Below are 23346 nucleotides of genomic sequence, written 5' to 3'. Positions count from 1 at the left end.
CCGTACAAAAGTGGCAGGTATTCCGTCGCAAACGGGCCGTCGTGCGGGCTGGGCAGTCACAAACAGTCGCAGTCCCAGTTCCCAACGACGAGGGCATTCCCGCAGTGGATGAGGCACAGTCTCCCGTGGTCCGTCGGGGGATCAGCAGCCCGTGGCGTCTGTGATGAGGCGGTGGCGGAAGAGCCTGGTCCATCTCGAGTACCCGCGTTTGTGCTTCCTGCGTGTCTTGCCTGCTGGCATGCTTGGCATTTTCGATGGCGAACTGCGCGTGAGGCACCTGTTAGGAAGACGGTGGCGCCATTGTGGCATCCGCATGGGAGGCCCTCTCCAACTATTATAACGCCAGGCTGAGCACGTCCGGCATGTGCCCTCATACTGTGGACGGACAAGTGCACTCTGCTGCAGGTTGGGCAGGAGGACGTCAATCCGCCGCTCGCTGGTCGGCAAGGAGTTGCGGTGCTCACGTCGGGAAGAGGTTCCGGCGGAGGCAGAGGCGGGCCGGTCACCGCAGTCAGGGAGGGACGGCACCACCGACACAGAGGGTTCCTTGTGATCCGCAGGGCGCGTGCAGGCCTGTCGAAGAGTGGGCAGGAGTCGCATCGCGCCTGTGCGCAGTGCCGCCACTCGGGGACCGATGTCCGGGTCAACACCAGGAATAGAGTCCTTGCCACACCGACAGGCGCCTGTCACGCGGTGTGCGCGGCTTCCTTTTCCTCCTGCACATCCTTCCATTATAACCTCTTGACGGCGGTAAGGAAGTCCACGTGCCAGGCAGTGACGCACTCCTGCAAGAGGGATCGTGCAATCGTGACTTCGTCGTCGGCGGCCTCATTGCGTGGAATACCGCAGTGTGATGGGAAAATATAAAATCCACAGGGTGACCTCGCTCCACCAAGGAAAGCAGCATAATCCAAATTTACTCAGTAACGCGGTCTCGCACGGTCGGTGGGCAACGCGGGGTGCCTCAATTGCCGAGAGGGAGTCCGTTTCCTCCAGCATTCGTGTGGGCGATTGGGATGTTTCCAGACAAGGAGGTATGAGATGTCTAAAAACATTTTCGATCGCAAGGCAGTCTGCCCTATATGAGCATGCGAGGCTGCCAGCTGCTGCACAATGTACCTCCACAGGGAGATCATTTGTCGTGGTGGAGTCATATAATAGCGCAGCGGATCCAGATGCGAGTGCAGCGAGAAATAAAGAACCGTCCGTCCACAATTCAAAACCACAATCCCACAAAGAGGAGTGAGTAGAATCAAAAGCCGTGCGCCTGACATCGTCAGAGGCGTCTTTGGCAAACAGTGGCTGATAAAATCTCACTTTGTTGCAGTTCACAGTGTCTCAGGGAAAAATTCGATGTTGGGCAAGAGGCGCGCAAATGTGGTTGTGGGGTGTCCCAATAATGTCACGGACGCGTGGCAATCCATTAATAACAGCATCTCTCGGAAGCGGATCGATGTCGCCGCCTTCCCATGCATGGACGGCGGCATAGGTTCCGAGTAGATAAGGGAACGCAAATCCTCGTGATCATGGAAGCGTATATAGCGTTCGTATTGTGTGAGTGCACGACGCCAAAGTATCTTACGGAGCGGAAGAATATTGGCTTCCAAATAGACAGATGTGTCTTCTGTAGATGCGCTCAGGCAAAGAATGTTTTGCTACCGTCGCGGTACCGTACTTCCATATTATGGAGGTAAGTGGGGGCGAGTCACGGGACACTTGCCTCGCCATTATGAAATAGCACACTATGAACGTACCCAATCAAAAAGGGATCGCATGGGATGATGGGACGTGCCCGCCTCTGCGACCAGACGCAGCTGATAGCGGCGTAGCATGGCCCTCTTTGAAGCGGTGGAAGCATGCGTAACAAAATTGAGAAGTCGATCGAAAGTGTTGCCCAGTAAGCGCACTGGGCATGACTGAATACGTAGGTTCCCGCTAACAAGATGGAGATCGACCATGTCCTCGTCAGACCGTGTGTGTGTGAAGAGATGTAGAATAGAGCAGCTTCGCTCTTATCAACGTTGATTTTTAGGCTGTGCTCGGCAGCCCATGTGGCCACAAGAGACAAGAGCGGTCGCATTGCCGCAGCACAGGCATGGATGTCCGCACCTGAGGCAACAAGTGTGTGTTCGTCAGCGTACATGAATGCGGAGGCAGAGTAGATGTTGCCCAGGCGGCGCAGCAGACCATCCACACAGTAGAGGAAGAGTTGGGGTCCCGGGACGCCGCCTTGCAGTACTCCAGCTGAGGCGAGTTGTTTCCGGGAGTGCTGTTCGCGAGTGCATACCCTAACATAGCGGCCCCGCAGGTAGTTGTGCAGCCAGTGTTTGGTTCGAGGGCCAAGGCACGGAAGTCTGTCAAGCATGCAGAATAACTTCCCATGGTCAGTGGTGTCAAACGCAGTCGGAAAATCAATCAAAACTACGAGCGAGCGATGGCAACGAGCGTGTCGTGTGGAGGCGTCGTCTCCAGGGCGCTCATACTCCACAATGCCAAACTCATTCAATCCACGAGTAATTTGTCGATAACAAGTCCCATCACGTCAGATGCAGAACGCGAAGGTGTAAATCCGAAATTGACGTGGGTGGTGCGGCAATAACGCTGACAGACGGCGGTGAATCACTCCTTCGGTTAACTTTGGTAAAACAGAGAGTGGCGTGATAGGTCTGTGACTCTCTGGGCGGCATGGATCCTTCCCAGGCTTGGGGATAGGAATAGCGTCTCCCATTTTCCAGGAGCCACGCAGGCTGCCATTTGCGAAGGAGTTGTGGATCATCGTTCTAAGTGTGCCACACGCGACGGGCACGAGACGGTGCAGGAATTCATTCAACATGTCGTCGGGGCCGGGGGCTGAGCCAAGCAAAGAGTCACGGATGGTCACGTCAAGTTCATACGGCGGGAAAGGCCGATCAATTTCCCAGCCACCAGGAACCAAAGGAGTGCAGCGAGCAGCAGCAGCAGTATAAGGCGGTACGGCACGTGAAACCGCACAAAATGACGGACAAGCAGATTTGCCTGTTGCCGAGGCAGGGCGCATACGCGGTCAAGTTCAGTGCGGAGCACAACCGATTCCAGAGGATGAGGGTGCGGCGCCGCCATGCCGTGAAGATATCGCCAGCTCGGGCTGGGTGAGGCTCCACGTTTTTTCGCGCGGGCTTCCAAAAGCACAGCGGAGCAACGGCGTAAGGCTTGATTTCGTTCCTCCTTTTTTCGGGTACATTCGGCTCAAAGTAGGCTGTCTCCAGGTGAGGCAATGTGTGTGCTTCGTGTGCTGCTTCGGCGGCGGACTCGGCCTGTTCCATTTCGTGTGTCCATGTCTTTTTTGGGGCTTCCACGGCCGCCGCGCGGGATATGGTGCTCAGCTGCTCGTAAGATGCCTCCGCAAAGATCCAACCATGTGGACGCGGTGGCAAGGAGGGTTTCACACAACGATGTAAAAGCAGGCCAACCCGCTTTACGCAGGGCAAAGGTGGCTTTCGTCCGTCAAGGCAGCGTGTTTGCTAGTCGTGGAGTGCCATCATCCATCTCTACCAAGTAAGATATTAAGCAGTGGTCCGAGTTTATGTAAGGGGCGAATGTCGAGTGGGAGATGCGTAGAGCGCAATACGCAGTCACGTCAGGGGACGAGGCATTACGATGTGTGATCCGTGTTGCCTGCGCCGGGTCATTTGCCAGCCCAAAATCCATATCGATTAGAACAGCGGCGAAATTATCGCCTCCAGTCGTTGATGTTATATATGACTGTACCAGAGTTCACAATGTAAATTCAGGTCACCCGCGATAATCGCTTCGGGCCCAAGCGACAAACGATATTGATAAATGCGTATTATTGACCAATTGTTGTGTGAGGGTTGTAGAGATTCGCCACGCAAATGTTGGGACAGCCTGGCGGAAATACACGGACAGCAATGGTCTCCAGGAGGTCAGTGCCAGGGAGCGACAGGCGCTCGCACGGTGGAGAGTGGCGCACCAGAACGGCAACACCACCACCGCGCCCAGTGCGGGCCTGAAGGTAGTCATTATGGCCAGATAATTTCGTCGCAACGTCACCACGGTTACTTATTTCCTGCAGAAGAACGATGTCAGGTGGACGCTGCTCCAATCGCGCAGCAAATGCAATATTTTTCACGGACGAGAGGCCTGCAATGTTAAGCTGCCTAATATTGATGAAGCCATCCACCTCGGGCCATGGTTCTTGTGGACGTCACCGCCACGGGTGATATCAACGGAGTGACCGCTGCGAAACGGTCGTGCAGTTCTGTCCGACAGTCTGCAGGCAGACCGCCTCACCTCCCCACACCGGGCATGGCGCGGAACCTTCTCGAGGGGTGAAGTCACCTTGGTCTCCGTCGTGCTCGCAGCAACGCCCTGCTGCGGAGTTCCTATACGCAACCAAAGCCTCAACACCGCGACAAGGCGCAACATCATCGCTGGGGACCGTGGATACTCGCAACGGATGGCGGTGTTGACATTCCCAATTCAGCAGCGATTGGCATACTGCTCTCATCCCTGCATTCCTCGAAGATAATAGAAAAGGCCAGTACCAAATGCGGCACACGCCCATGCAGCCGCACGACGGAGTCCAGTGCACTGCTCCCGGCCATGGAAATGCTGATTATCCCTCGTATCCAACACAGGCAAAAACCCTGCTTGTGGTTACAGACAGTCATTCCCTTCTAGCCGCCGTCACCAAGGGCCCGCGCAGCCACACCGACTGGACGGAGGATCGGATCTGGCAGCGTCTCTTGTCACTGACGCGTGCTGGCTGGTCCGTGCAGCTGCAGTTTTGTTACAAACATCGCGGAGTACATGTTAACGAGCCTGCAGATCATTAGACGCAGACCACGGCAACCGGGCAATACACGGAACATGGAATAGCACCCATATGGCGCAGGGACCTGCTGACATGCATTAACACCCAGCTCACCAACAAGTGGCGTAGTACCATGCATCAGGACACCCACCACTACCTGCTTGGCGGCGCCAGGCCATCAGATCCAGGCGGCAAGCACCTGATTACTCAGGAAGCCCTCAACCAACAGGAACGGATAAACACTGCATGAGCAGAGTGCGGGGAATCCGAGCTCTGGGGTCGCCTGTACTGGACTGTGAGAGACTGCACGAACCAACGCCGTTTCTGCAACATCTCACCGGAACACTCCGCTCTCATGCGCTCCAACGACGATCCCACTGCACCGGGACGGAAGCTGTTCCCCCGACGACAAGGGAGGCCGACGCACCGCTTGTGGAGAGACGGCCCTCCACACGGCGTCGGAAGAAGAAATTCCCGCACTGTGACGCCACACTGGTGGGACACAAGAACCACATCGGTCACTGTCGGTGCCTTCATCCGGAACGCCCTCCACCGCTTCCCAACCTCCACCGCGATTGCTGCGACACGGTCTTCCCCACACAAAAAAAAGCACCGCACAGCACAAATATCGCTGCGCACAAAACTCAGACGCTGATCGGCACCGCAGCAGCAGTGCCAGAAGACAATCACTGCTACCGCAGGATCAGCCAGCCTCCACAAGCGCAACAATTAGCCCGCAGAAAACACTGCACCATCTGATTCCAGAATGTACAGACGCTCTGGCTGTGCGCCAACGGCTGGGCATTAAGAAGGACCTTTGCACCGAAAGGTTCTCCCAATGGCAGCTGCCTCATAGCAGGAAACTCATGTCGCTGCTCGACCACCTCCTCGGCACCCTGGTGACATCGTGTGGCTAGACAGGTCGGTAAGAGCACGGAATAATAATAATAATGAGCATTCCCGCCACTATAGAGACGTGGTGCATCTTGCGATCCCGCTGGCGGCTCTCCTCTTCCACCGCTGTTTTTGCGCAACAATTCACCACAGTCATTTTTGTGGTTTGGTCGGCTTCGTGTTGTGCTCCGGGTTCTCCTCCTTCATCGCCCTGCGGTGCTTCCTTCGCCGTCCCTGGCACCTGTGACTGTCCCATGACGGTTTGTTCCGAAGCCTGACTGCCCTGGGAGGTCCTCCCGCCACCAGCATGCACTCCACCTGCTGCCTGCTGAGATGCGTCGGAGCGTGGGGATGCTGTGCCTGCAGCGTGCCCTCCGCCCAAAGACTCCGGTCCACTTGCACGCATCCGAGCAGCAGACGCGCTGCCAGTGCCGGACAGATTGCAAGTGTTACTTCGCAGTGGGTCGCTGCTGGATTGGTCCTGCCTCGTCGGAGCAGTGAGTGGTCCTGCCGAGGTGGGATTGTGGCCCTCACCCGCGGTGCTTCCTCCACCCTCCTCGTCTTCCTGATTGCTATTGTCCTCAGAGTTCACATTCCCCTTTCGTCCAGAGCCACCGACCACGGGTCCACCTTCCGCAGCCATCACAGCTTCCGCGTGCCCAGCAGCCACCGCGCCATCACCCGCGGCCGCACACGCACCCCGTCGCAGCAGCCGTCACTCACACGCACGAGCAGCTGCGCATCACTGCAGGAGCCAACAGGACGCAGAGCACACGGCCAGTCATCATCACGAACAGTGGATTCGCCTAACGCTGCGGAGCCAACCTGCGATAGCATGTGAAAAACAATAGGAGAGACACAGCCGCTAAACCACGCACAGCCACCGCACAGCAACAAATGGCAGCACCCCAGCAGCAGCAGCGCACACACCACGAGACAGATGGAATCAGTACGATTGCAGAGCTCGCACACCGCACCGCAAACCAGAAGTTTAAAAAGCAATAAAAAACAATAATTAAAAAACAATAATTAAAAAGAAAAAAAAAACAAACCCAGGGCTCCAGTGCGCATGCTTATGAGTGCGTCCGCGATGCGTTCAACGTGACGGATGCGGGGCACAACGCGGAGCACACAGCACGGCAGCAGAAGCAAGTGAAGCAAAACACAATCATTATTTCCTCTTATTTTATACAGTGGACCACAACACACGCGCACAAATCCCCGCGGTTGGGTGCTGGCACGCACAGCCCGCACACACCTCTTCAGCCCAGAGTGGTGTACGCCAGCGCGGATGCGGCGAGCACCAGCGGGGCACACACCCACGCAGAGCTGCTGAGGGTGCCGTCGATTTCGCGAAGACCTGACGGTGCGCGGGTGGTCGACACAGCTGGCGCCTCTGTAGTCGTAGTACTTGGTGCCTCTGGCGCAGTGGTAGTCGTCGTCGTGGTTGGTGCCTTTGTTGTGGTGGTCGTGGTCGTAGTGGTCGTAGTGGTCGTGTCAACACCACCTTCGGCATTCCCATTTGCTTGATCCGCGGGTTGTCCCGTGCTACCTTGTGACCCTGTCGTACCATCGTTACCATCCGCCTGTGAAGTACCGGTCGTACTCTGTCCCGCTCCGTCATCTTCTGGTTTCACAGCCGGATTAGTCACTGGTGGTGCAGACGGTCCTGAGTGACCTTTCCCCTGCGCTCCCTCTAGTTGGAGGGACGATTGACCGACGACTTTTCCAACAGCTTGAATATTAGCCTTGTCATTAGTAACTGGTGGCTGTGTTGTATTCTTCGTGGTCGTTTTGGAAGAGCCTTCAGGCTCATCCCCTGACGCACACACGGATGGGCAGCAGCACAGGGCAAGCACCAACAGGGCGCACAGCAGACGGCACGTCATCATCATCGTGAGTGTGGTCGTTCAGTGGTGTGGAGCTGATCTGCACAGTGAGGGGAATGGAGAGCAACAGGGGAGAGGAGAGGTGCGGCAGACACACACAGAGGACACACCACATGAGGAGAGGACAGCAGCCAGGCATGCACCGTACGCCGCACACCACGCACGACACACACTCCAATCCACGGCAGCAGGCACACACACACGCAGCCCTGCCGCAACACAACACACAGATGGAGGAGGGAGAAGCAAACAGGAGCGGCACACAAGGCTCCACCGCATGTGCATGCGGCGAGAGCGGTCCGTCGTGTCGGCACCCCTCACGGAGGGTGCGCACACACACAAGAAGGTGCAGCGCACACAGCAACACAAAAGCATAGTAACAATAAAAAGGAGATCCCCGCACACCACGCGGATTGTTGGTCCACGGGAAGTGCAACCAATATTCATCACAAAAACAGTTCAGTTGCCGTAGGCCTTCGCCCACATTCATCGCACTCCACTTCATGCAGGCACGGCCACCACCGCAGCAGCCCCACACATAAAAACAAGCGCAAGGAATGGAATAATGCAAGCAAACATCTATTGTGTTTCCGTTTGGATGTTGGCAGATGTGTGCATATGTTTTGTTGTTTTTGATTTTTTGTGGAGTACAAACCTTCATGCCTGGATCGTGTGTTGGGACTTCCGCAGGGTACACAATTTGTTTTTTTTCCTCTTGTGCATTTTTTTCTTGTGTTGGTGCAGCCAATAATTCGGTTTGTGTTGTTCCTGCTTTTCGCTGGTAAGGTGCTGCAATAGATGTTTTTATTTATTCTTTCGTTGCTGTGGCACATGATTCCTCACCGTTTATTGCGGTGGAAATGAAAATATGTGAGTGGACTCCCACGCACCAGAACGCACCTTCGCTCTTATTTATTGGTGCATGGAAGGGCATGTCTGTTTGGTGGTGTCTCGTCCATATATTTTGTGGGTGCACATTCCCCTGCAGGCTGAGGGCGGGATGACGCTCCGTCGCGGTGCACTTCCCTCGCATGCCGCCCGCTGTGATTCATCATGCATCACCCCCTCACACATTCCCCGTGGTGCCACACCGTCAATATTATTGCAGCCGCTGTGACTCCGTGTATTTCACGCATTTGATTGTGCCACAATACATCCGCTCGTGTGGCCGCCGCATCCAAACAGCGGTGCCCAACACCGTGAGCGGCAGTCCACATCCTTGCATGTCCCAACGCAGTGGTATTTGACTGTCAGCCAGGCGCCAGACAACAAGAGAGTATTGTGCTGGCAGCACAGCACACGGAGCTGCAGTGAATGACTCGGGCGGCGACGCATCTATTTGTCGCAGAGCAGGAAAAGGAGTCGGGCAAAATAATGCCGGCTGCATGCACGACACCATATCCACAGCCAAAGCATGCGACGTGATGTGTGTTTCACTGGTGCTGTGAAATGCCTGCAGACGACGTCACTAGTGGAGGCATGCCACCCATGATCAGCGGACAGACAATAATCGGCATGGGAGGCCACAAAAGGCAGCAACGACCCCAGCAGCAGGTGCAGCTCTCTCTCTCTGTTGCCTCCGAGAAGTAAATATTCCACCAGCCACAGCTGACTGTGCCATCGTGACACTCCATGCACGTCGTGGCTGCGTCAACACATCCTGTTCCCTGCAGCGCCTCAAAAGATGCCTCACTCCGTCCACTAAGCGCATCGGTGTGTGCCGTGCCTGGGCCGCTCGTGAGGACCACAGCGATGTGAGGGTCACCGAGTCGCAGCATGTTTGTTGTGACGTTTTTGCATGGCACCTGCACATACACACGCAGCGCCTGCATCCCTCCCTTTTGTGTCCGCCCTCTGCCGGAGTGGCCACACACACGGGCAGCAGCAAAATCATTTCTCCCTCGACAATCCAAAATCAACACCGACATCCCTCGCGACGCAAAGATCTCAGTTGCCAGCACGGGCTTCCTGCCGCTCTGCCATCGACACTGAAACACGGCACAGTGCACGCACTTATTTTCCTCGTGTGCAGGCAGCCGTTTGCTTCACACATTCTTCGATGGGCTGACGTCCATAAAAGCACGCCACAAAAGGCCACTGTGATCGCACAAGCCATTGCGATGAGCGTCTGTGTGTGCATGCATCCGCTGCTCACACGTGCTGGCAGGCAGCCTGCAGCCGGTGCCCTCGTGCCAGTTCATCGGCTCCAGCACGGAAAAGAGAAAATGGCCTATTCCTGATGCACTTATTCCCACCAGCAGCAACAACACGCTGTTCGCCAGCCGTCATTCCTCAGCACATCCAGAAATGCTGAAAAGTGACGGGGAACTGCCAGCCAGCAATGCCACAATCCCCGCACACATGTCGGCTCCACCAGAGAAGACACACAAAACTACAAACAACACCCCTCACAAGTCATCCAAACATCATTCCGACACACCTCGACACGCCAAACAGAAGTAGTCGTCACTCCATGCACCACGCACGGCAGCGGCTCACACTTGGTCAAACAAATGTTCCTCGGATCAGTGGCCTCCACATCCTGCAACGGGAAGTAAAAAAAAGAGACGGGCGGCCAGACCCCAAAAGAGTGCCACGACTGGCCGCAAGTCAACGGAACGCAGCCGCTCAAATGAATTCAGTCCTCATGCCCTCAACCCTCCCACCTTCTCCCACAAACGCCCCAAGTGCTGTAAAGCAAAAGTACCGTCCAATAAAGTCGCTGTGGAACACAAAAAAATGCCGCAGTGCCTCCTGCTGTCCTCCGGGGCCGTTGATGACGTCTTCACGGGGACAGACACCCATCGGTGCTTACAAGCGAGGCTGCACACCCGCGACGCATCCTGCGCTTTGAGACGCACGACCCTCACCACAACCGGAGTTGCCGCGCGTTGTCGGCAGGCACCACATCGACAAGAAAACAGGGATACGTCAGGCTGACAGCAAGACATCCGCCGGCAAATCACATCGCAGGCAACATCAACAGCAGCACAAGAAGCGCTGCAGGCCGCGGGGTGACGTAGATCAACTGACGCAAGGTGTATTTGGAGGAGAGCAATTGGTGGCTTGCCAAAGACACAAGGGGCTGACACACTAATAACAAGAGAGAAACCGTATAAGAATGCAAAAAAAAAAATCAGGCGTCCAAAAAGCAACCCACCAATCAATAAAAGTGCAATCGGTGCGTGCACCCACAACACAAGCAGAGACTCAAAGAAGAAAAACAGAAAACAAAACAAAAAGCCGAAGCGTGGGACGACCAGCGCACACACTCTCATTGCTCCCGTAAAGCAAAACACACACACAGGGAGAGAGAGAGAGAGGTCGCCCACTCAATGCAATAAAAACAAAACAGAAACAGTTACGGTGCTCCGCCCATGCAGCCAGGCAGGACGGCAGCGGTGCGTGTCGTGCAAAAGAGAGCACCAACGGGCCTGCATGGGTGTGCATGCAATATATACAATGGGTACATTATGTGTGTGCTTCGTGGGATGAGGTGAGGGCGAGAGTCCATGCAAGGGGACACACACAGAGAGTGAGTGAAGGACGAGTGTGTGTGCGGGCGGTGCATGGCGCTCTCTCACTCACTCTCACGCGGCCACCACCGCAGCCGCAGCCGCACACGCAACAACAAGAAGAAGAAGCAAAAAAGAGGAAGTGGTGTGGGAAACTGTGGTGCTGCCGTCACTGTCGCCAACCTTTTCATTATCGCCGGTTTGGCTTTTTTCTATCGCCGCAGCATCCGGAGTTCGAGCATCCTCGGTTGTCTTCGTCCCTGTGGATTGTTCTTCCTCAAAAGGGGAAGGTTCTTCGCTTGTAGATGGCTCAGCTTCTTGTTCTTGACTGCCAGTTGATGTACTCTGCGCCGTAACTTCCGTAGAGGCAGGATATTCCTTATTTTCCTTTTGTATTTCGGGTAGGTTCGTGGATGTATCCGTGCTTTGGCTTTCATTCGTCATTTGTTCCGGAGTTAACATTCCATTTTGGGTTTTGTGCTCCGGCGGTACTGTGTTTGGCACTGTCGTTTGAACCTGTTCACTGTTTTCTGATTCTTTACCTGGATCATTTAATGAGTTTCCTTTTCTGGGGTTCTTTGGATCCTCGTTTCCCTTATTTTCTACTCTCAATGAGGGCTGACCTTCTCCACCCGTATTGTTCTCGCCAACACCTTCACCCTTTTCTGAAGCAGAAGGTTTTGGCTGAGGCGCTGATGGCGGTAGCGGTTGTGACTGATGTAATAGTGGCTGCGGTTACTGTGGTACAGTTACTTGCGATTGTGGCGTTTGTCTTCCTTCCTGTCCTTTATTTTGTATTTCTGGCTTTGTTTTTCCTTGATCTGGATCATCTTTTAATGATTCTTCTAAATGGTCTGAAGGGCTTCCATCTTCATCCTCCACTTCAGGAGCAACATCCTGTTGTTCAGCATTAACTTCGTCTACTTCCAAAGATTTTCCTGTAGATGTTTCTGTTGATTGATTAACTTTGGGCAAACCTTTTGTTAGATCTGAGCCGTCTGGTGCTGACGTTGAATTATCAGTAGTCTCCACCGCACCTTTACCACCATTCCCAAGTAAACCGCCAGCACCACCAGCAGGAGATCCCACACCCTCGTCACCGCACCACAGCACGCAGAGGGCACACACCAGCAGCACACGGCCAGTCATCATCGCCATCACTCCTGTCACTTGCGTGCAGCCTTCAGCACAAACTAACTCCCCGTCAACGGAGAGGGAAGCAAAAAGATAAACACAGCCGCTAAACCACGCACAGCAGCAAATGGCAGCAAAGCAACAGCAGCGCACACACCACGAGACAGATGGAATCAGTACGATTGCAGAGCTCGCACACCGCACCGCAAACCAGAAGTTTAAAAAGCAATAAAAAACAATAATTAAAAAACAGAAATTAAAAAGAAAAGAAAAACAAACCCAGGGCTCCAGTGCGCATACGTATGAGTGTGTCCGCGATGCGTTCAACGTGACGGATGCGGGGCACAACGCGGAGCACACAGCACGGCAGCAGAAGCAAGTGAAGCAAAACACAACCATTATTTTCTCTTATTTTATACAGTGAACCACAACACACACGCACAAACCCCGCGGTTGGGTGCTGGCACGCACAGCCCGCACACAATTCTTCAGCCCACAGCGGTGTACGCCAGCGCGGATGCGGCGAGCACCAGCGGGGCACACACCCACGCAGAGCTGACAAGGCTGCCGTCGATTTCGCGAAGACGTGACGGTGTGCGGGTGGTCGACACAGCTGGCGCCTCTGTAGTCGTGGTAGTGGCTGGCGCCTCTGTAGTCGTAGTACTTGGTGCATGTGTTGTAGTGGTCGTCGTGGTCGTTGTCTGAGCTGAAGCTTCAGACTCCTCATTTGTTTGTTTTGCGGGTGGGTTGTTGCCACTTCTTGGCCCAGTCGTGCCGTTCTTAACTTCTTTCGTATCTTCCGTAACTGTTGGCGCTTCTTGACCGGTCAAACCTTCTTCCCCTCCAACAGTTTTTCCGCGTTCCACAACGGGCTCCTTACTTGGCGACCCTGGCAAAGAGAGCGATAGACTGGTGGTGTTTACATCATCTCCAAGCCCAGACTTTGTAGGGTCAGGTGCCTGTGATGTAGTCGTCGTAGTTGTGTTTGGAGGCTTTTCAGGCGTATCCAGCGCAGCGCACACGGACGGGCAGCAGCACAGGGCAAGCACCAACAGGGCGCACAGCAGACGGCACGTCATCATCATCGTGAGTGTGGTCGTTCAGTGGTGTGGAGCTGATCTGCACAGTGAGGGACATGGAGAGCAACAGGGGAGACGAGAGGTGCGGCAGACACACACAGAAGGCACACCACATGAGGAGAGGGCAGCAGCCAGGCATGCACCGTACGCCGCACACCACGCACGACACACACTCCAATCCACGGCAGCAGGCACACACACACACGCAGCCCTGCCGCAACACCAACACACAGATGGAAGAGGGAGAAGCAAACAGGAGCGGCACACAAGGCTGCACCGCATGCACATACGGCGAGAGCGGTCCGTCGCGTCTGCACCCCTCACGGAGGGTGCGCACACACACAAGAAGGTGCAGCGCACACAGCAACACAAAAGCATAGTAACAATAAAAAAAGGAGATCCTCGCACACAACGTGGATTGTTGGTCCACGGGAAGTGCAGCCAATATTCATCACAAAGCAGCTTATTATCTTGTTTTGGTTGTATGCTGCTACAATAACGAGTGAGTAGCGCAAGGCCGTCCGTACAAAAGTGGCAAGTATTCCGTCGCAAACAGGCCGTCGTGCATGCTGGGGCAGTCCCACACAGTCGCAGTCCCAGTTCCCAACGACGAGGGCATTCCCGCAGTGGATGAGGCACAGTCTCCCGTGGTCCGTCGGGGGATCAGCAGCCCGTGGCGTCCGTGATGAGGCGGTGGCGGAAGAGCCTGGTCCATCTCGAGTACCCGCGTTTGTGCTTCCTGCGTGTCTTGCCTGCTGGCATGCTTGGCAACTTCGGTGGCGACCTGCGCGCGAGGCACCTGTTAAGAAGACGGTGGCGCCATTGTGGCATCCGCATGGGAGGCCCTCGCAAACTATTATAACGCCAGGCTGAGCACGTCGGGCATGTGCCCTCATACTGTGGACGGACAAGTGCACTCTGCCGCCGGTTGGGCAGGAGGACGTCAATCCGCCGCTCGCTGGTCGGCAAGAAGTTGCGGTGCTCACGTCGGGAAGAGGTTCCGGCGGAGGCAGAGGCGGGCCGGTCACCGCAGTGAGGGAGGGACGGCACCACCGACATAGAGGGTTCCTTGTGATCCGCAGGGCGCGTGCAGGCCTGTCGAAGAGTGGGCAGGAGTCGCATCGCGCCTGTGCGCAGTGCCGCCACTCGGGGACCGATGTCCGGGTCAACACCAGGAATAGAGTCCTCGCCACACCGACAGGCGCCTGTCACGCGGTGTGCGCGCCTTCCTTTTCCTCCTGCACATCCTTCCATTATAACCTCTTGACGGCGGTAAGGAAGTCCACGTGCCAGGCAGTGACGCACTCCTGCAAGAGGGATCGTGCAATCGTGACTTCGTCGTCGGCGGCCTCATTGCGTGGAATACCGCAGTGTGATGGGAAAATATAAAATCCACAGGGTGACCTCGCTCCACCAAGGAAAGCAGCATAATCCAAATTTACTCAGTAACGCGGTCTCGCACGGTCGGTGGGCAACGCGGGGTGCCTCAATTGCCGAGAGGGAGTCCGTTTCCTCCAGCATTCGTGTGGGCGATTGGGATGTTCCCAGACAAGGAGGTATGAGATGTCCAAAAACATTTTCGATCGCAGGGCAGTCTGCCCTATATGAGCATGCGAGGCTGCCAGCTGCTGCACGATGTACCTCCACAGGGAGATCATTTGTCGTGGTGGAGTCATATAATAGCGCAGCGGATCCAGATGCGAGTGCAGCGAGAAATAAAGAACCGTCCGTCCACAATTCAAAGTCACAATCCCACAAAGAGGAGTGAGCAGAATCAAAAGCCGTGCGCCTGACATCTTCAGAGGCGTCTTTGGCAAACAGTGGCTGATAAAATCTCACTTTTTTGCAGATCACAGTGTCTCAGGGAAAAATTCGATGTTGGGCAAGGGGCGCACGAATGTGGTTGTGGGGTGTCCCAATAATTTCACAGACGCGTAGCAATCCATTAATAACAGCATCTCTCGGAAGCGGGATCGATGTCGCTGCCTTCCCATGCATGGACGGCGGCATAGGTTCCGAGTAGATAAGGGAACGCAAATCCTCGTGATCATAGAGGCGTATACAGCGTTCGTATTGTGTGAGTGCACGACGCCAAAGTATCTTACGGAGCGGAAGAATATTGGCTTCCAAATAGACAGATGTGTCTTCCGTAGATGCGCTCAGGCAAAGAATGTTTTGCTACCGTCGCGGTACCGTACTTCCATATTATGGAGGTGAGTGGGGGCGAGTCACGGGACAATTGCCTCGCCATTATGAAATAGCACACCATTAACGTACCCAATCAAAAAGGATCGCATGGTGTGATGGGACGCGCCCGCCTCTGCGACCAGTCGCGGCTGATAGCGGCGTGGCATGGCCCTCTTTGAAGCGGTGGAAGCATGCGTAACAAAATTAAGAAGTCGATCGAACGTGTTGCCCAGTAAGCGCACTGGGAATGACTGAATACGTAGGTTCCCGCTAACAAGATGGAGATCGACCATGTCCTCGTCAGACCGTGTGTGTGTGAAGAGATGTAGAATAGAGCAGCTTCGCTCTTAGCGACGTTGATTTTTAGGCCGTGCTCGGCAGCCCATGTGGCCACAAGAGACAAGAGCGGTCGCATTGCCGCAGCACAGGCATGGATGTCCGCACCTGAGGCAACAAGTGTGTGTTCGTCAGCGTACATGAATGCGGAGGTAGAATAGATGCTGCCCAGGCGGCGCAGCAGACCATCCACACAGTAGAGGAAGAGTTGGGGTCCCGGGACGCCGCCTTGCAGTACTCCAGCTGAGGCGAGTTGTTTCCGGGAGTGCTGTTCGCGAGTGCATACCCTAACATAGCGGCCCCGCAGGTAGTTGTGCAGCCAGCGTTTGGTTCGAGGGCCAAGGCACGGAAGTCTGTCAAGCATGCAGAATAAATTCCCATGGTCAGTGGTGTCGAACGCAGTCAAAAAATCAATCAAAACTACGAGCGAGCGATGGCGACGAGCGTGTCGTGTGGGGCGTCGTCTCCAGGGCGCTCATACTCCACAATGCCAAACTCATTCAATCCACGAGTAATTTATCGATAACAAGTGCCACCACGTCCGACGTAGAACGCGGAGGTGTAAATCCGAAATTGACGTGGGTGGTGCGGCAATAACGCTGACAGACGGCGGTGAATCACTCCTTCGGTTAACTTTGGTAAAACAGGGAGTGGCGTGATAGGTCTGTGACTCTCTGGGCGGCATGGATCCTTCCCAGGCTTGGGAATAGGAATAGCGTCTCCCATTTTCCAGGAGCCACGCAGGCTGCCGTTTGCGAAGGAGTTGTGGATCATCGTTCTAAGTGTGCCACGCGTAACGGGCACGAGACGGTGCAGGAATTCATTCAACATGTCGCCGGGGCCAGGGGCTGAGCCAAGCAAAGAGTCACGGATGGTCACGTCAATTTCATACGGCGGGAAAGGCCGATCCATTTCCCAGCCACCAGGAACCAAAGGAGTGCAGCGAGCAGCAGCAGCAGTATAAGGCGGTATGGCACGTGAAACCGCACAAAATGACGGACAAGCAGATTTGCCTGTTGCCGAGGCAGGGCGCATACGCGGCCAAGTTCAGTGCGGAGCACAACCGATTCCAGAGGATGAGGGTGCGGCGCCGCCATGCCGTGAAGATATCGCCACCTCGGGCTGGGTGAGGCTCCACGTCTTTTCGCGCGGGCTTCCAGAAGCACAGCGAAGCAACGGCGTAAGGCTTGATTTCGTTCCTCCCTTTTTTCGGGTACATTCGGCTCAAAGTAGGCTGTCTCCAGGTGAGGCAATGTGTGTGCTTCGTGTGCTGCTTCGGCGGCGGACTCGGCTTGTTCCATTTCGTGTGTCCATGTCTTTTTTGGAGCTGTCACGGCTGCCGCGCGGGATATGGTGCTCAGCTGCTCGTAAGATGCCTCCGCGAGGATCCAACCATGTGGGCGCGGTGGCAAGGAGGGTTTCACACACCGATGTAAAAGCAGGCCAATCCGCTTTACGCAGGGCAAAGGTGGCTTCCTTCCGTCAAGGCAGCGTGTTTGCTAGTCGTGGAGTGCCATCATCCATCTCTACCAAGTAAGATATTCAGCAGTGGTCCGAGTTTATGTAATGGGCGAATGTCCAGTGGGAGATGCGTAGGGCGCAGTACGCAGTCACGTCAGGGGACGAGGCATTACGATGTGTGATCCGTGTTGCCTGTGTCGGGTCATTTGCCAGCCCAAAATCCATATCGATTAGAACAGCGGCGAAATTATCGCCTCCAGTCGTTGATGGTACATATGACTGTCCCAGAGTTCACGATGTAAATTCAGGTCACCCGCGATAATCTCTTCGGGCCCAAGCGACAAACGATATTGATAGATGCGGATTATTGACCAATTGTTGTGGGTGGGTTGTAGAGATTCGCCACGCAAATGTTGGGACAGCCTGGCGGAAATACACGGACAGCAATGGTCTCCAGGAGGTCAGTGCCAGGGAGCGACAGGCGCTCGCACGGTGGAGAGTGGCGCACCAGAACGGCAACGCCACCACCGCGCCCAGTGCGGGCCTGAAGGTAGTCATTATGGCCAGATAATTTCGTCGCAACGTCACCACGGTTACTTATTTCCTGCAGAAGAACGATGTCAGGTGGACGCTGCTCCAATCGCGCAGCAAATGCAATATTTTTCACGGACGAGAGGCCTGCAATGTTAGGCTGCCTAATATTGATGTAGCCATCCTCCTCGGTGCCAGGGTTCTTGTGGACGTCACCGCCACGGATGATATCAACGGAGTGACCGCTGCGAAACGGTCGTGCAGTTCTGTCCGACAGTCTGCAGGCAGACCGCCTCACCTCCCCACACCGGGCATGGCGTGGAACCTTCTCGAGGGGTGAAGTCATCTTGGTCTCCGTCGTGCTCGCAGCAACGCCCTGCTGCGGAGTTCCTATACGCAACCAAATCCTCAACACCGCGACAAGGCGCAACATCATCGCTGGGGACCGTGGATACTAGCAACGGATGGCGGTGTTGACGTCCCCAAGTCAGCCGGGATTGGCATACTGCTCTCATCCCTGCATTCCTCGAAGATAATAGAGAAGGTCAGTACCAACTGCGGTACACGCCCATGCAGCCGCACGACGGAATCCCGTGCACTGCTCCCGGCCATGGAAAGGCTGAGTGTCCATCGTATCCAGCACAGGCAAAAACCCTGCTTGTGGTGACAGACAGTCAGTCTCTTCTAGCCGCCGTCACCAAGGGCCCGCGCGGTCATACCGACTGGACGGAGGATCGGCTCTGGCAGCGTCTCTTGTCGCTGACGCGTGCTGGCTGGTCAGTGCAGCTGCAGTTTTGCTACGAACATTGCGGAGTACATTTTAACGAGCCTGCAGATCATGCGACGCAGACCACGGCAACCGGACATTACACGGAACATGGAATAGCACCCATACAGCGCACGGACCTGCTGACATGCATTAACACCCAGCTCACCAACAAGTGGCGTAGCACCATGCATCAGGACACCCACCACTACCTGCTTGGCGGCGCCAGGCCATCAGATCCAGGCGGCAAGCACCTGATCACTCAGAAAGCCCTCGACCAACAGGAACGGACAAACATTGCATGAGCAAGGTGCGGGGAATCCGAGCTCTGGGGTCGCCTGTACTGGACTGTGAGAGATTGCACGAACCAACGCCGTTTCTGCAACATCTCACCGGAACACTCCGCTCTCATGCGCTCCAACAAAGATCCCACTGCAGCGGGACGGAAGCTGTTCCCCCGACGACAAGGGAGGCCGACGCACCGCCTGTGGAGAGACGGCCCTCCACACGGCGTCGGAAGAAGAAATACCCGCACTGTGACGCCACACTGGTGGGACACACGAACCACATCGGTCGCTGTCGGTGCCTTCATCCGGAACGCCCTCCACCGCTTCCCGACCTCCACCGCGATTGCTGCGACACGGTCTTCCCCACACAAAAAAAGCACCGCACAGCACAGGAATCGCTGCGCACAAAACCCAGACGCTGATCGGCACCGCAGCAGCAGTGCCAGGAGGCAATCACTGCTACCGCAGGATCAGCCAGCCTCCACAAGCGCAACAATTAGCCCGCAGAAAACACTGCACCATCTGCTTCCAGAATGTACAGACGCTCTGGCTGTGCGCCAACGGCTGGGCATTAAGAAGGACCTTTGCACCGAAAGGTTCTCCCAATGGCAGCTGCCTCATAGCAGAAAACTCATGTCGCTGCTCGACCACCTCCTCGGCACCCTGGTGACATCGTGTGGCTAGACATGTCGGTAAGAGCAGGGAAAAATAATAATAACGAGCATTCTCGCCACTATAGAGACGTGGTGCATCTTGCGATCCCGCTGGTGGCTCTCCTGTTCCACCGCTGTTTCTGCGCAAAAGTTCACCACAGTCATTTTTGTGGTTTGGTCGGCTTCGTGTTGTGCTCCGGGTTCTCCTCCTTCATCGCCCTGCGGTGCTTCCTTCGCCGTCCCTGGCACCTGTGACTGTCCCGTGACGGTTTGTTCCGAAGCCTGACTGCCCTGGGAGGACCTCCCGCCACCAGCATGCACTCCACCTGCTGCCTGCTGAGATGCGTCGGAGCATGGGGATGTTGTGCCTGCAGAGTGCCCTCCGCCCAAAGACTCCGGTCCACTTGCACGCATCCGAGCAGCAGACGCGCTGCCAGTGCCAGACGGATTGCAAGTGTTACCTCGCAGTGGGTCGCTGCTGGATTGGTCCTGCCTCGTCGGAGCAGTGAGTGGTCCTGCCGAGGTGGGATTGTGGCCCTCACCCGCGGTGCTTCCTCCACCCTCCTCGTCTTCCTGATTGCTATTGTCCTCAGAGTTCACATTCCCCTTTCGTTCAGAGCCACCGGCCACGGGTCCAGCTTCCGCAGCCATCACAGCTTCCGCGTGCCCAGCAGTCACCGCGCCATCACCCGCGGCCGCACACGCACTCCGTCGCAGCAGCCGTCACTCACACGCACGAGCAGCTGCGCATCACTGCAGGAGCCAACAGGACGCAGAGCACACGGCCAGTCATCATCACAAACAGTGGAGTCGCCTAACGCTGCGGAGCCAACCTGCGATAGCATGTGAAAACAAAAGGAGACACGGCCGCTACACCACGCACAGCAACAAATGGCAGCAACAAATGGCAGCACCCCAGCAGCAGCAGCGCACACACCACGAGACAGATGGAATCAGTACGACTGCAGAGCTCGCACACCGCCCCGCAAACCACAAGTTTAAAAAGCAATAAAAAACAATAATTAAAAAAACAGAAATTAGAAAGAAAAGAAAAACAAACCCAGGGCTCCAGTGCGCATGCTTATGAGTGTGTCCGCGATGCGTTCAACGTGACGGATGCGGGGCACAACGCGGAGCACACAGCACGGCAGCAGAAGCAAGTGAAGCAAAACACAATCATTATTTCCTCTTATTTTATACAGTCAACCACAACACACACGCACAAATCCCCGTGGTTGGGTGCTGGCACGCACAGCCCGCACACACCTCTTCAGCCCAGAGCGGTGTACGCCAGCGCGGATGCGGCGAGCACCAGCGTGGCACACACCCACGCAGAGCTGCTGAGGCTGCCGTCGATTTCGCGAAGACGTGACGGTGCGTGGGTGGTCGACACAGATGGCGCCTCTGTAGTCGTAGTACTTGGTGCCTCTGGCGCAGTGGTGGTTGTTGTCGTTGTTGGTGCCTTTGTTGTGGTGGTAGTGGTGGTCTCCTCGGTAGGTTCTTCAGACTCCCTATTTGCCCGATCCTCGGATAGTCTCTTGTCACTGGGTAACCCTGTAGTACCCTTATTACCATCTGCCTGTAACGTATTGGACACCTCATTTGGTTTCGTTCCCGTACTGGTAGATCCTGGTCCCTCTCCGCCATCATTTCCCGGCTTTGCCACGGACCCCAAACTTGACGACCCTGTCGAACCGGCCTCCCGGTGTGATGGATCTGGTAGTGAAGGCGGTGGAACGACAACAACATTAGATTTGGGTTTGGACTTCTCCTCGGGGACTGATGCCGGGGGTGTGGTCGCCGTGGTCGTCTGGGAAGAAGCGGCAGCTTGAGACTGAGTGTCTCCCGCGCACAAGGAAGGGCAGCAGCACAGGGCAAGCACCAACAGGGCGCACAGCAGACGGCACGTCGTCATCATCGTGAGTGTGGTCGTTCAGTGGTGTGGAGCTGATCTGCACAGTGAGGGACATGGAGAGCAACAGGGGAGACGAGAGGTGCAGCAGACACACACAGAGAGCACACCACATGAGGAGAGGGCAGCAGCCAGGCATGCACCGTACGCCGCACACCACGCACGACACACACTCCAATCCACGGCAGCAGGCACACACACACACAGCCCTGCCGCAACACCAACACACAGATGGAAGAGGGAGAAGCAAACAGGAGCGGCACACAAGCCTCCACCGCATGTACTTACGGCGAGAGCGGTCCGTCGTGTCGGCACCCCTCACGGAGGGTGCGCACACAAACAAGAAGGCGCAGCGCACACAGCAACACAAAAGCAAAGTAACAATAAAAAAGGAGATCCCCGCACACCACGTGGATTGTTGGTCCACGGGAAGTGCAACCAATATTCATCACAAAGCAACTTGTTATGTTGTTTTGGTTGTATGCTGCTAAAATAACGAGTGAGTAGCGCAAGGGCCGTCCGTACAAAAGTGGCAAGTATTCCGTCGCAAGCAGGCCGTCGTGCGGGCTGGGGCAGTCACAAACAGTCGCAGTCCCAGTTCCCAACGACGAAGGCATTCCCGCAGTGGATGAGGCAGAGTCTCCCGTGGTCTGTCGCCAGGCGCCGCTGTGTTTATATTGTTAGTGGCGGTGGCGGAAGAGCCTGGTCCATCTCGAGTACCCGCGTTTGTGCTTCCTGCGTGTCTTGCCTGCTGGCATGCTTGGCAACTTCGGTGCCGACCTGCGCGCGAGGCACCTGTTAAGAAGACGGTGGTGCCATTGTGGCATCCGCATGGGAGGCCCTCGCAAACTATTATAACGCCAGGCTGAGCACGTCCAGCATGTGCCCTCATACTGTGGACGGACAATTGCACTCTGCTGCAGGTTGGGCAGGAGGACGTCAATCCGCCGCTCGCTGGTCGGCAAGGAGTTGCGGTGCTCACGTCGGGAAGAGGTTCCGGCGGAGGCAGAGGCGGGCCGGTCACCGCAGTGAGGGAGGGACGGCACCACCGACACAGAGGGTTCCTTGTGATCCGCAGGGCGCGTGCGGCCTGTCAAAGAGTGGGCAGGAGTCGCATCGCGCCTGTGCGCAGTGCCGCCACTCGGGGACCGATGTCCGGGTCAACACCAGGAATAGAGCCCTCGCCACACCGACAGGCGCCTCTCACGCGGTGTGCTCGACTTCCTTTTCCTCCTGCACATCCTTCCATTATAACCTCTTGAAGGCGGTAAGGAAGTCCACGTGCCAGGCAGTGACGCAGTCCTGCGAGAGGGATCGTGCCATAACGGCATCAGCGTCCGCTGTCGCGTTGCGTGGAATACCGCAGTGTCATGGGGAAAATGTGGATTCAGCTGTGTGACCTCAATCCACCAGTGAATGCGGCACGGTACAAATCTCCTCGCTGACGTCGTCGTGCACCGACAGCGGGCCAAGGCGGAGTGACTCCATCGCCGAGAGGGAGCCTGTGGCAACAGTAACTTGTGTGGGCGATTGGGATGCTGCTGCCAGGCGGGGAACTGGGAAGTGTCCGAGGCCATGCTCAGTGGCAGGACACTCCGCTCGGCAGGTGCATGCAAGGCTGCCAGCAGCTGTGCGGTGAGGCCCCACAGGGAGCTCCGTTGTCCGGGGTGTAAAGTGGCAGCGCAGCGGATACAGATGCATGCTCAGCGAGAGACGAAAACGCGCCGTCCGTCCAGCGGCCTGCGTCATACGGGTCCCAGAGAGGTGCAGGCCGCTTCAAGGACCGATCGTCTCACGCCGTCCAGGGCGTCCTTGGCGTGCCGTGGCCGGAAGACGCCCACCCCGCTGCGGCTCACAGTGTCCCGGGCTAAAACTCGGCGCTCAACAAG

At 56.0% G+C, this 23346-nt stretch overlaps 6 protein-coding genes and 1 pseudogene across 6 annotated transcripts, besides 8 other annotated features; all 7 read right to left on the bottom strand.

Annotated features, from left to right (window-relative positions):
* Window positions 1-6601: part of a sequence feature (areas not merged during assembly with more than two copies in the genome that could not be assigned to a particular haplotype) that runs on past the window's edge.
* On the bottom strand, window positions 142-732 carry Tc00.1047053509525.210 (uncharacterized protein; the record flags this gene model as incomplete). Its single annotated transcript, XM_815720.1, has 1 exon — window positions 142-732. One exon carries the CDS (start codon window positions 730-732, stop codon window positions 142-144), a length of 591 nt encoding a protein of 196 aa, XP_820813.1.
* On the bottom strand, window positions 5727-6350 carry Tc00.1047053509525.190 (uncharacterized protein; the record flags this gene model as incomplete). Its single annotated transcript, XM_815719.1, has 1 exon — window positions 5727-6350. The coding sequence occupies one exon, from the start codon at window positions 6348-6350 to the stop codon at window positions 5727-5729; it is 624 nt and encodes a 207-aa protein (XP_820812.1).
* Window positions 6602-7331: a sequence feature (heterozygous, non-Esmeraldo-like haplotype).
* Window positions 6701-6758: a sequence feature (T-rich).
* On the bottom strand, window positions 6970-7602 carry Tc00.1047053509525.180 (mucin TcMUCII, putative; the record flags this gene model as incomplete). Its single annotated transcript, XM_815718.1, has 1 exon — window positions 6970-7602. One exon carries the CDS (start codon window positions 7600-7602, stop codon window positions 6970-6972), a length of 633 nt encoding a protein of 210 aa, XP_820811.1.
* Window positions 7136-7203: a microsatellite.
* Window positions 7332-7744: a sequence feature (areas merged during assembly that could not be assigned to a particular haplotype. This can correspond to areas where the two haplotypes were merged or to regions with more than two copies in the genome that were merged during assembly.).
* Window positions 7745-8049: a sequence feature (heterozygous, Esmeraldo-like haplotype).
* Window positions 8050-23346: part of a sequence feature (areas not merged during assembly with more than two copies in the genome that could not be assigned to a particular haplotype) that runs on past the window's edge.
* On the bottom strand, window positions 11187-12269 carry Tc00.1047053509525.160 (annotated as a pseudogene).
* Window positions 12467-12523: a sequence feature (T-rich).
* On the bottom strand, window positions 12734-13330 carry Tc00.1047053509525.150 (mucin TcMUCII, putative; the record flags this gene model as incomplete). The annotated part of the gene is made up of 1 exon (XM_815717.1): window positions 12734-13330. The coding sequence occupies one exon, from the start codon at window positions 13328-13330 to the stop codon at window positions 12734-12736; it is 597 nt and encodes a 198-aa protein (XP_820810.1).
* On the bottom strand, window positions 19573-20196 carry Tc00.1047053509525.130 (uncharacterized protein; the record flags this gene model as incomplete). Its single annotated transcript, XM_815716.1, has 1 exon — window positions 19573-20196. The coding sequence occupies one exon, from the start codon at window positions 20194-20196 to the stop codon at window positions 19573-19575; it is 624 nt and encodes a 207-aa protein (XP_820809.1).
* Tc00.1047053509525.120 (mucin TcMUCII, putative) lies at window positions 20816-21463 on the bottom strand (the record flags this gene model as incomplete). The annotated part of the gene is made up of 1 exon (XM_815715.1): window positions 20816-21463. One exon carries the CDS (start codon window positions 21461-21463, stop codon window positions 20816-20818), a length of 648 nt encoding a protein of 215 aa, XP_820808.1.

Source organism: Trypanosoma cruzi, genomic scaffold (assembly GCF_000209065.1).
Source record: "Trypanosoma cruzi strain CL Brener 1047053516095 genomic scaffold, whole genome shotgun sequence".
NCBI classification, from domain to species: Eukaryota; Euglenozoa; class Kinetoplastea; order Trypanosomatida; family Trypanosomatidae; genus Trypanosoma; species Trypanosoma cruzi.
Note: the sequence above shows the minus strand (reverse complement) of the source record. Positions and strands in the feature narration are given on the sequence as shown.